Source organism: Triturus cristatus, chromosome 6 (genome assembly GCF_964204655.1).
Source record: "Triturus cristatus chromosome 6, aTriCri1.1, whole genome shotgun sequence".
NCBI classification, from domain to species: Eukaryota; Metazoa; Chordata; class Amphibia; order Caudata; family Salamandridae; genus Triturus; species Triturus cristatus.
Window position 1 is genome coordinate 1,589,219,576 of NC_140589.1, and position 12,731 is coordinate 1,589,232,306.

Genomic DNA, 12,731 nt, shown 5'->3' on the forward strand with positions numbered 1-12,731 from the left:
GCCCTTAGCGTTAATTTTCCCTATTCCTTGTTAATATGCCCCCCAATTCCATGAGCATTCCTTTGATGCCACAAGAATGGCTTGTCACTATTAGACGTGTTTTAAAGCTGGCCTCCTTTTTCATAAGTAAAAGTGTGAGTCACCCGTCTTTACAACATTGTAACATTTTTATTCTCTTATGCTAATGTGATACTTCGGAACTTATTGCTCGAACAGAAATGGATGTTTGAAATGGTCTTGATTTAAATAATTTCTATACTTAATAAGAAAATACATTTGCAGAAACATTCACAAGAGTAATGTTCATTTTATTTTTATTTCAGTGATGTTCAAGATAATATAAATATACGACATATAGGAAAAAACTCCTTCGCTGGATTGAGTTCAGAAAGCATAACAATGTAAGTGTATGCACTGCTCTTGAGAGAGACTCAAATCATTTGGACACATAAGTGATCTATTATGTGATCCGTAATCTCCATTTGAACATAAATCTATAATTTAGCAACAGCAGCATACAGAATGATAGTCCGAAAACTGCAGTTTTAAAATATACACATATCAAGTGGTAAATGAAATGATAATGAGATATACAAACTTCATATCTTTTCTGTAAATTTCGACGATTAATGTGTGCTCTTGTTTCAGTTACATTCTATAAATGAATGGGGGAGTAAAGTGATAATTACTCATGCACGTGATGTGTAGAATCCTTATTGGGGAGGGCAGGTCTGCACCTAAGCACCTAGGTAATATTTAGTTTTGCAGGACAGATTTTACATTGAGTGTTCTGTGAACAATCTAAATTAGATTTAATTTTGAAAAAAAGAACTGTTAATTCTATCTATCTATCTATCTATCTATCTATCTATCTATCTATCTATCTATCTATCTATCTATCTATCTATCTATCTATCTATCTATCTATCTATCTATCTATCTATCTATCTATCTATCTATCTATCTATCTATCTATCTATCTATCTATCTATCTATCTATCTATCTATCTATCTATCTATATTTCTTTAGATTGCAATCTAGATTGTAGTTGTTCCTCTAGTTAAGTTTCAATCATCACCACATAGCATATACCAGTACATGCAAAACTAAATACTGCACTTAGAGTTATAAATATATACAAGGTGGCAGGTGGAAAACCAACATGATGAGTACAATGCACAAGGGACAGAACTCAAATAACCTTCTATATGTGCACTAGATCCTAAACAGCAGACCCTAACTACTACAACCACCTAATACCCATATTTGTAGTTAACCTGCATGTGGTATACAATTAAAAAAAGTCAAGTTTACTCGCTTTTTCATAGGAAATCACCATGCAGTCACCTTCAAGATACTACACTATTACCAAATATTGCAAGATGTTACTACAAATGGCATTTACTAAAAAAGAAGCTATACTGATGAGCTTTAAAATTATGTCCAAAACAAACCATACAAAACAGTGAGCAATTTAATCAGAGTATCCTTTCTACAATCAAATCACATTGTTTTTCAATCACTTAGGGCCCCAAAACTCAAATGATCCATACACTCTAAAGACTTAACACACAATGAGCTTTAGGAGGGCAGATAACAGAAAAAAAATCTTCCAGATCATATATGCTAGGTCCTGAGAGACCTAGCGTGCTAAACCTTTATACTACTGTGGGGGCTTTTGTGGGGCCTGCCACATTTCTGTCGGCAACCAACCACAGTAAAATTCTGTTACTGATTTACTCTGCTCTTCTGGGGCACTGTAAATGTCAAAATTAAATGTTCAAATCCCTCAAAAGGGCCTGTGGTTATCCTCATCAGCATCACAGCTAAGTCTTTGATATGGCTGCCTCTCGCTGGTAAATGCTTACTCTTCTTCTGGTGGAGATGTTTGTTAGACCCTCAACCTGAATCCTTTTAAAAGCTGATACACCTGCCAATGTGGGGCACCTATGCTCTGAATATTAGGGACCATATACTCACTCTAAAGTCCTCTCGGTTGAGACATGGTCTGTGCCTGGTGACTACTAGTGTTATACGGTTCCTACAAATTTAGTAGGGCTGTGTATTTAGATCAAAAAAACTTCATAATACAGAAACTGGGTCTTCCTATGTGATTAGTAAATGTTGGTTTGTTTGGCTATCTCACAATACCATATTTAAACTCGTTAGCCTCAAATATGATTCTAATTCCCAAGGAATTAGTGGAAACAGATCTAACCCTTTCATTTGTTATATTTGCATTCCCAAGGGTTCACAAAGAAAAGATACGATAATGCATTTTCAAATGTTTTTTGAACATTTCCATTCTTTGTAAATAAAACATGAATTGTGAGCATTAGAAAGATGAGACACATCATTGGAAAAACACAAACAATTCAACTATGTTAATTGGTCATAATGTTACTCAGGTTACCCCTATCTATCACTAATACTGCTATGTTAAAGAGAGCATGTTGGGAGTACCCATCTGCCAGACGTTTTGGAATGATCTAACCCCATACCTTTGTACAGTGCATCAGGAAGCTGGCCTCAGTGTATTAATGAATACAACCCATCTGAGTGTGCAGGCCTGCACACCTCTCTCGCAAAGTTATCTTTCTTCTCAGGATGAAGGTCAGGGACAGCCGAGCTGCAGCTCAGTCACAGCAGCTTCCATGATTACTCTGATGGGAACTGAAGCACTGCTCAACAACTTCAGAATGCGCACTGTTTAAATAATAAAAGAGCAAGCTTATTGTACTGTGCCAGAAGTCCAGAACGTCTTTAATTGCTCTTGGGAGAAAGAGTTGTCTTCTACAATCAAAAATAAAACAAGGCGCTGTATTCTAATATGTGTGACCTTGGAACTAAATGTATCGACAGCAGGGCAACAATGTCTACTAGGAATAAATAAGTTTGTGGCACATTCTCGTAAAAGAGGAAAGTGTGTCAAAACCACCATTAGAAAAAGATGCTAAGTTAAAATGGAAAGCTAAAATGGAGACTAAATGTAAGATCTACAACACTAGCTTGGCAGTGGAACTCTTCTCCTTCCTCTTTTCTTGAAATATTGTCATGGCCTCGTCTTCAGTGCAAGAGTGAGGGGAAGGTAGTGCACCCTTGCACGTTGTGCTTAGTGACACCCAGTTCATAGGCCAGGTCCATGATTTTCCTTAGCCATGGCAATGCTGTCACCCAGCCCCCACCTGGAAGATGGTGCAAAATATGTGTTGGTCCTACTGGGGAATAACACACGCCATTGGCTACCTGGTAGATGTCTTGAACACTGTTGGTTGCAGTTGCCAACCAATAACCCTGAAGATCCTTAGGTGACCATCTGGAAAGACCAGAAAGCCACGGATCAGTGCCCCTTTAATCAGGAATGTCTCGTGTCCTTTCATCCATTTTTTATGCTCTTTTTGTATTTTTTATCTGTTTTATTAGTTTTTGGTTGTACAGTAGAAAAGCAAAACATGTGAACTCCAATCACACGACATATCAAATTTTTCCATTGCCACAGTTACAAATTTTGACATAGTTAATGACGTGATGCCTGTGCTTACAATATGTGATGCCCAGCTGCAGCTAGCTGCTACTAGTTTGTGCTGCCAATAACCTCAGGAATCAGTAGGCCTCTATGCGTTCCCTTTAAGACTCATCAGTGCTTGATTTCGCAAGTAAGTACAGTTTTAAGGGGTCCCAAATGTCTCTTGGGCGGGACGATGGTGGTAATAACTCAGCTTATGTATGCAGTTGTTCCTGACAAAATATAAGATAATTTAACCATTCTTTGAATGTGGGTGCTCTCCCTCTCTCCCATCTGCATGCCACTCTGTGTTTGGCCAATAACAGCGCCAATGATATGTACCTTCTGAAATGGAGATCAAGGTCTTTCGGGTAACCTAACAGTGTAATGAGTGGGGTGTCAGGTATGTGTAGCCGGTCATCGAATTGAGCACCTCTAGTACCTCTGCCAAGTATCATTGGACAGGGGCGCATTCCTAGGCCAAATGGCTAATGTCAGCTCCTTCCCTGCCACATCGGTCGCAGCGGTTGGTATCCCTTAAGTGGAAGCGCATAGGTTTTGCAGGCGTATATTATAGACGATGCAAATACTTGCAGTGGATAATTCGCAGTCTGCTGCTGGCCGATACTTTGCCAGTCTGTTGACAGCAATACGTCCATTGTTCGTCTGTTAAAGGGAGGTCTAAGTCCTCCTCCCAGTGCGCTCGCGCTGCAAGGGCTGAGAGTGGGCTGTCTATTTGACTGGTCTGGTATAACATAGATCCTGCGATCCCAGAGTTGATGTCGGGCTGGGGCGATCCATCCATCATCTCCTTGTGTTTGCCCTATTATTAACATACCTGTGAATGCGCTTTACTGATCCTCAAATTTTAAAACACTTTCACTTTTTCAAATTTCTTCTTACAGAAAATAATAAGTAACACTCTCTGTGAGAAAGAACCAGTAATGTCATTATTTCCTTTCTTTTTCATGTGATACCGATTTAGTTAGCAAATCAAAATGTTTCCTTTATTTTTTTCTTTTCTTAATCTGGGTTTCATTGGTCAGTACCTTGTAACCCTTTTTTAGTCTTCTGATAAGAAGTCCAATGTGGTATTGTCTGTGGGAGGATTCGCGTCACCCTAGCGACGTCCAGCGTGGACCCCCAATAACTTTGCGATGGAGTTGTGAATCCATGCTGGAGTCTGTCAAACCATTTACAGTGATAGTGCTATCTACTCTGCAATGTAGTTTCAAAGTACATATTTAGAACCCTTTCCTCACACTGCTTACCTCAGTTGCCATAGCAACCTATGTTGAAACACTCTGGGGCTTAATATAGTGCTTATTACGATGGTGGTCGGAAAGCCTTTGACCTTTGGTAGGTTTAAATTCCGATCGGCTGATTATGAATCAGCTGGTCAGAATTTGAAAGGGCCGGTTATTCCCTTTGGCCAGCCAGAGGCTAGTCCGTTATCCGAAAGGGTGGCATTTCCGCCCTTGGGATTAGGATACTCTGTCTCCCGCAGGCTTTCCATGTTGGGCTTTCTGACCTAGAAAGCCTGTTGGAGAGCGAGTATGGGGGCCCCTAGAAGGGCCCACTTTCCTTGGCATCCTCAGGTTGGTGGCCGAGGGGGAACCATATGGGGGGCCCCCTAGTAAATCCCTGCACCCCGTGGCAGGCAACTTGAGTTGTCTGCCATGGGGTGCAAGGATTAACACCACCTCACATTTCCCTATGGGAGCATGTTGTACAGCCAGTTTACAGCCGTAACACATTCTTCCATAGGGAAATGTCGGAATGTGACAGAACAGTGTTCGGTCGCATCCTAATCAGGCAGTCGGGACCGCCAGACAGAGGTCAGTTGGCTCTGTTCCCGCGATGTACACCCAACATCGTAATCGGCCCCTAAATTGTTCCAGTAAGTCAAAATTTCACAGCACTTTCTAACAGGAGCATACCAGCTTCAAGTTCAACTGTAGCAGGTCTGCTTGAAAACGTAGGCATATCCACAGTAGCATAACTTCTCAAATATATCCAGAGCCATTCACTGATCTACTTATTTTACTTGTTAAATCACCAAATTATTTATATCACCCAATGAAATACGTCCTTTTGATAAACCAGGTCCATTCCTCCATTTTAACTGCCCTTCCATTCTACCTACTGTCACATATAGTTCCAGACTTTTCCTGTTTGCTACTGCTCCTTCCTTAAAAATAGTCAGAGTGTGGATTGTGAGTCACAGCTGTGTTTGTTGGGCCAAAGAGTGTGCTGAAAAGCGTGCATTGACAGGAACTTGGGTTTGCCAAATGTGGGCATTACTTGGATTGGCCAGAGAGGGTTAAAGAGGCAGCCTTTGTTTGAGAGCTTTGCAGATTGCCAACATCCAGATGTCTTAATTGTGCACTGTGGTGGCAATGGCTTAGGCACTCTTACTGGGGTAGGATTGGAAATAGAAATGAAGGATACCTTTGGCCAATTAATGGCACTTTTCCCTCATAGTGCCTTGGTGTACTCTAATATTTGCCATAGGCAAAATTCTGTCTCCAAATAGACAAAGCCAGGAAACATGTTAATAAAATTAGTTCTGTATTCCTTAGAGACCACAACATGGGCTCCATCTATAACAACAACTTGAGCTTTGACATGGAGTATATATGTGTGAGTGATTGAGTATATTTCTATCACAAAGGCAACACGATATTCCTTAACAACTTGAAAGACTGCATCCCATGTTATGTGTAGTTATAATTTACATACAGTAAACCCAAAGGATCTTCTAAGAGCCACCCTATTTCCTAACACTAAATGCTTTTGATTATTAATCATTTAAAAAAAGAATTGGAGCCGCAACTCTGTCCCAGATCTGCAAACCAAAAGCACAAATATAACGCACAACAGTACATGTAAGATTTATAATTCTCAGTTTGACTCTATGCATGTGACAATTACTCTGAATAGTTTTGTGAGTGTCTAAGTGTGTGAGTAAGTGGGAGCATACATTTCTCAGTGGGTTTGTGAGTAAATCCATCACTTTCTGAGTGGGTGTGTGAGTATTTGCATGAGTGACTCGGTGAGTTTGAGAGTGAGTACATCAGTGTCTGAATGGGTCCAGGCATGGGTGGGTCTGAATGGGTCTGTGAAAGGAAGTGGAAGCATCTGAATGGGCTGTGAGTGGCTGTGTGAGTGTCTGAGTGGGTCTGTGAGTGGTTGTATGAGTGTAATGTAGGTCTGTGAGTGGTTGTGTGAGTGTCTTAATGGGGCTGTGAGTAAGTGTCTTAGTGTGTCTATGAGTTGGGGCATGAGTGTCTGAGGGAGGTCTGTGAATGTGTGCTTCTGAGTGGGTAGGTTAGTGGGTGTGTGAGTGTCTGAGTTGGTCTATGAGTGGGTGCATGTGTGGGTGAGTCAGTAGGTACGTGATATTCTGAGTGGGTCTGTGAGTGAGTGCATGAGTCTCTGAGTGTATCTGTGAGTGGGAGCATGATTTTCTTAGTGGGTCTGTAAGTGGGTGCATGAGTCTCTGAGTTGGTGAGTGTTGGGTGCATGAGTCTGAGTGCATCTGCAAGTGGGTGCATTAGTCTGAGAGTGGGTCTGTCAGTGGCTGCATGAGCCTCTCACTGGGTGAGTGAATGGGTGCATGAATGTCTGAGTGGGTCTGTGAGTAGATACATGAGTCATTGAATGGGTCTGTGAGTGGGGGCATCATTGCATGAGTGGGTCTGTGAGTGAGTGGGTGCATAAGTATCTGACTTGGTTTATTTATGGTTGTGTCAGTGTCTGATTAGGTCTGTGAGTGGGTGCATGAATATCTGAGTGTATCTGTGAGTGGGTGCATGAGTACAAAATTGGGTCTGTGAGTGGGTCCATAAGTGTCTGAGTGGGTCTTTGAGTGGGTGCATAAGCTTCTGAGTGGGTGAGTGAGTGGGTATGTGAGTGTCTGAGTAGATCTGTGAGTAGGCGCATAATTGTCTGAGTGGGTCTGTGAGTGTGTCCATAAGTCTCTGAGTGGGTGAGTGAATCGGTATGTGAATGTGCCTGAATGGGTCTGTGAATGAGTGCATTAGAATATGAGTGGGTCTGTGAGTGGGTGCATGACTGTCTACCAGGATCTGTGAGTGGGTGCATGAGTTTCGGAGTGGGTGTGTGAGTGTCTGAGTGTGTATATGAGTGGATGTGTGAGTCTCTTAGTGGGTCTGTGAGTGGGTGCATGAGTGACTGAGTGAGTCTGTGAGTGGATGTATGAGTGACTAACAGGGTCTGTGGGTGACTGCATGAGCCCCTCAGTGAGTGAGTAAATGGGTCTGTAACTGGATGCATGCATGTCTAAGTGTGTCTGTGATTGGATGTGTGAGTCTCTAAGTGGGTCTGTGAGTGGATGCATGAGTGTCCGTGTGAGTCTTTGAGTGGGTGCATGAGTGTCTGACAGGGTCTTTGAGTACCTGCATGAATGTCTCAGTGGGTGAATCAGTGGGTGTATGAGTGTCTGACTGGGTTTGTGACTGGATAAGTGACCCTGGCAATGGGTCTGTGAGTGGGTGCATCAGTCTCTGAGTGCATCTGTGAGTGGGTGCATTAGTCTCTGAGTGGGCTCAGCCCCTAGAAAGTGCTGTACAACATATGCCTTCCTTATACACCTTCAGGCCACATTAAATGCAGCCATAAAACAAGCCTTTAGATAGCACTGATCTCCCAGCTGCAGAACAGATTTCCCAGGTTAGGGAGTTCTTGAAAAAAGTATGTGGAAATCCCAGAGGCTTATGGATTCCTGGACCATGAAGACGTAGGATCAGTTTACAAACATTACTTCTGAGGGCTGCTGTAACTCCTACAGCCCCGCACAATGCTTTCCAAATTCAGTGGTGGTGTTCCTGTCATCCTGGGGCCACCACAAGTATGGACAATTTATTTGTTTGGTAAAGCTACTTCAGGGGTTATGTCAGGCTCACCTCTAGACCCTTTGCCATCGAGAGTCTGGAAGGAATTTGAAGGGGAGATTTCTCCCATACTTAGGCTGATCTGTAATCAGTCTCTGTCCAGTGGTGTGGTTCCTGCGCAGTGGAAGCAGGCTCTTGTGATGCCTCTGCTGAAGAAGTCCACATTGGACCCAGCAAGCCCTAGTAATTACAGACCCATCTCTCTTTTGCCGTTTCCGGCTAAAATCGTAGAAAGAGTGGTGGGCAAGCACCTCTCACAACATCTTCAGAAGAACAATATCTTGGAGGAGGTACAATTTGGGTTTCGGCCTGCGCATGGCACGGAGACAGCATTGGTGACCGTGTTGGACGAGCTCCGTATGCAAGCAGACAGGGGCAGGTCAGTAGCTCTTGTACTGCTTGACCTGTCTGCCGCGTTCGATACGGTCAACCATGCGATTTTGTTGAGGAGGCTGGAAGAGATTGGGGTAACCGGGTGTGCCCTTAGCTGGCTTCAATCCTTTCTCGCTGGGAGGAGTCAAGGAGTGGCTCTGCCTCCTTATCAATCCTCCTTCTCTAAGATGGAGTATGGTGTCCCCCAGGGCTCTGCAATTAGCCCGATCCTTTTTAATATTTATATGCTTCCTTTGATGGCTATCATTAAGGCATATAATATTATGACTGTAAATTATGCTGATGATACGCAACTAATTCTCTCCTTAAAGGGCGATGATACGACATCATTAGAAGCATTTCATGATTGTTTGAGGGCGATGTCTCATTGGTTGAGATTAAACTCCCTTCAATTTAACGCTGGTAAAACTGAGGTTCTTTATTTCTCTGCAGGAAAGGCCCCGCAGTTGTTGCCGGAGACTTTCTGGCCTTTGGATCTACCTAAGACTCTACGCCCAGTGGAGAAGGTGCGGAACCTGGGCGTTATATTTAACAACAAATTAACGTTGGAAGCTCAGGTTAACCAATTGGTAGGAAGCTGTTTCGCCATGATTCGTACGCTGCGAAAAATTCTGCCGTTAATGCCTTGTCAGGCGCGAGCTCTAGTAGTTCAGGGCACCATACTTAGTAGACTGGATTACTGCAATGCGCTGCTACTGGGCTCTTCGAACTATCTATTAGACAGATTGCAGCGCATCCAGTCTACAGCAGCTAAGCTGGTGCTTGGATGGCCGAGTTACGCATCTTCGTCTCGGGCCTTGTCGGATTTGCACTGGCTCCCCATTAGACAAAGAATCCAATTCAAATCTCTCTGCCTGGTGTTCAAGGCCTTGCATGAGATCGGCCCTATCGCGTTGCAGAGGACATTTGTTTGGTACATTCCAGGGAGATGTTTGCGTTCTGAATCTGCCAGACTGGCTACAGTACCGAGATTCAAGAAATCTAGATCTGGAGGTATAGCCTTCAGTGTGATAGCTGCCAGACTCTGGAACGCGCTTCCGTTGGAGTTAAGAATGGTGAATGACCTCCTTCCATTTAGGAGGAGTTTAAAGACCTGGCTTTTTCCTAGGACCTAAATCAATGTTGTTTGCTCTGTTGTCTCTACCCACACTTAATAGTTTTTTTGATATTTAGCGCCAGGATGCCTGCAAGGTGATAGTGCGCTGTACAAATACGATAAAGAAATAATAAATAAATATTCAAATGAGCCTCTCCTGAGGCATTATGTGGCACTCCCAGCCTGGAAGCAGTGAATGTTTAAGCAGCTGGTCTCCCACTGTGCCGGGATCCCGCATGTCTTTTTATTGTTACTCTTCTTTATTTTTGTGGGTGACCAGTTCCACGTAGGCCCTCTGCATGGCTCCATTTGTTGGGGGCAGCCTAGGAAGCCCACACCTGCCTGCTCCTGATGGCTCCATGCATGGACAGCATCGCCTCTGCTGCCCACAGGAGCCGGCAGCACACCTCCACTGCCTGTGGGCAGGGCACTTGTTTTGTTGGTAGCTCTCTGCTTCTCTCAGACAGGGGCACTGGGAGCAGGGCAGGCATATCGCTGCTAATGGAAGAGCTCTTTCTCAGCTCCTGGAGCATGAATGAGCCTAGGGAGGGGGCCCCATATATGCCCCCTCCATGGGTGCAAATAAATAAAATAAATAAATAATCCTAGTATTGGGCCTTGGCCCACCCCAGGAGTAGTTCATGAAGATGCAGCAAAGCCTCTTGTGCGCTGGTTCTTAAAAAAAGGTCAAAAGGTCACCAATCTTAAAAATGCCATAACTCAGGCCCAGTTAGCCTTATTTGCATGATCTTGGGTTCATTATACTCATGGTGGCGGGCTCTATGCACCAGGAGCAATGTTAGCTTTCATCCAAAGTGGTGTATTCTACAGGGAGCTGGTTGCACTAGCTCCCTGTGCCAGCTTTCTTCCTGATCTTTTTGTCTAGGAGCAGAAGTCTATGTGAGTGTATATGTAAACTGCACTGTTACTCCAAGGAGTGTCCTGGCACTAGATGCAGAAGGGTAGCAGTGGGGGAAGGGGGTAATTAAGGGCAGGAATAGGGGCAGGTTTTCAGTTTTTTCCTGAACAGGGATGTAGATTTAATGTTTCTAAGGTGGAGGGACATTTTATTCTAGAGGGATGGACCAAGGCAGGAGAGCCTTACCCTCTGTCCTGGCCTTCTTAATACAAGGGGTGCTGGCTAGCAAGAGATTCAAGGAGCGAAGATTTCTCATTGGAGCATAGAATGAAATACTGTGTTTACGATATCCAGGTCCCATCCCATATAGGGCTTTTTGGGTCACAAGCAGAGTCTTAAAGATGACTCTTTTCCTTACTGGAAACCAATGGAGACTCCACAAAAGGTGAGACATGTGTGCATTCCAGCGGATAACTGGGCTTGCCCAGATATAGGCCATTCCCGTAATCAATACGGGATATAATCAGTGCTTGAATGACACGTTGTCTAATAGCCACAGACGGAATGAAGAGAAATTACAGAAGAAGGCGCAGAAGGGCAAAACAAGTGCCTATTACTGAATTTATTTGGGCGCCGAATTGCAGCTGGTTATCAGATTTAAACCCCAGGTTTTTCACCACTAGGTTGTTAGTAGCGGGAAGGGAGCGTCTGCTGGCCAGAAGACCTGCAGCGGCATCTCTGCATCAGTGCCAAAGAAAAGTAGCTCTGTCTTTCCTGCATTACATTTCGACTGATTCGCAGCCAATCACCCGAATACAGATGGGAGGCAAGTACTGATTAACTTGGCAGGGCTTGTTGTTCTCCCACTTAAACAGCAGCTGTGTGTCATCTGCGTAGGACACAATTTCAGCCCCTAAAGATTCTACCATTGAGGCCAAAGGTGCAAGGTAGATGTTAAACAACATCAGACTCAGAGCTGAACCCTGCGGGACACAAACCTTCAGCATGAGAGATGTGGCTGAGTAAGGATGGCACCAGACCTCCCATCCCCTCCCCATAAGAAAAGATGCCAGCCATTTCCAGGCTCGACCCCTGATGCCAATCGAGTGGAGCCGAGTAAGGAGAATCTGGTGCGAGACTGTATCGAAGGCGGCCAATAGGTCTAGCAGAACCAGCAGCGCTATCTCCCCTGCTTCCAGATCCAGCCAGATGGAGTCGACCACCTCCAGTAGAGCTGTGTTTAGGGCAAAGGTCCGACTGGCTAGGGTGAAGTAGGCAGTTTTTTTCAAGAAAGGATGATAGCTGCTGGTTCACACGTTTCTCTAGAAGTTTCGAGAAAGAGGGGAGGAGTGAAATAGGCCTATTTGGCAGGGTCAGAGGGGTATGCCTGGGCCTTTTTTAAGCAATGATATGCCCTTTGCTTGTTTCCATTTGGTGGGAACAGTGGCTGATGAGAGGGAAGTTTTCAATAGCTGGTTCATGAGTGGATTTATAGCCTCTGCACCCAGGACAAGAATGGAGGTGGGGCCAGGGTCTAGCAGAGAACCTGATTTGAGGCATTTTAGGACACACAGAGAGTCATCAGAGGAGATTGGGTCAAAAGAGTTCAGAGAGCATACTTCCGTTATAGAGGGTAGGTCATGATCTGGTTCTTCCTGGTTATTGGCCACCCCTAAAGCAACACCTGATGTATCCTATCCCACCATAGGTAGGGGGAGGCTAGCCTGGATGGTATCTATTTTTTCCTGGAAAAATAAGACAAGCCTTCCTTGGAAGGCAGTTTCTCATTGGATCCCACTTCAGGCGTGGACAAGGATTTCACATTTCTGAAAATTCCTTTAGAATGATGACCTGCCTTTAAAATGTTTGACTCAAAGTAGGCTTTTTTCGTTAGTTTAATTTCTTTATAATATTTCACTAGCTCTACTTTATAGTCTTCTTTGGCTGCAGGACCCTCCATA

The 12,731-nt window shown here is 44.0% G+C and overlaps 1 protein-coding gene across 1 annotated transcript in view; it reads left to right on the forward strand.

Annotated features, from left to right (window-relative positions):
- FSHR (follicle stimulating hormone receptor) overlaps positions 1 to 12,731 on the forward strand; it is a 2,004,148-nt gene that overhangs the window by 1,532,177 nt on the left and 459,240 nt on the right. The window contains exon 6 of the mRNA XM_085609366.1: positions 324 to 401. Within this exon, the coding sequence (XP_085465492.1) occupies positions 324 to 401 (78 nt within the window). The remainder of the gene's footprint in view (positions 1 to 323; positions 402 to 12,731) is intronic.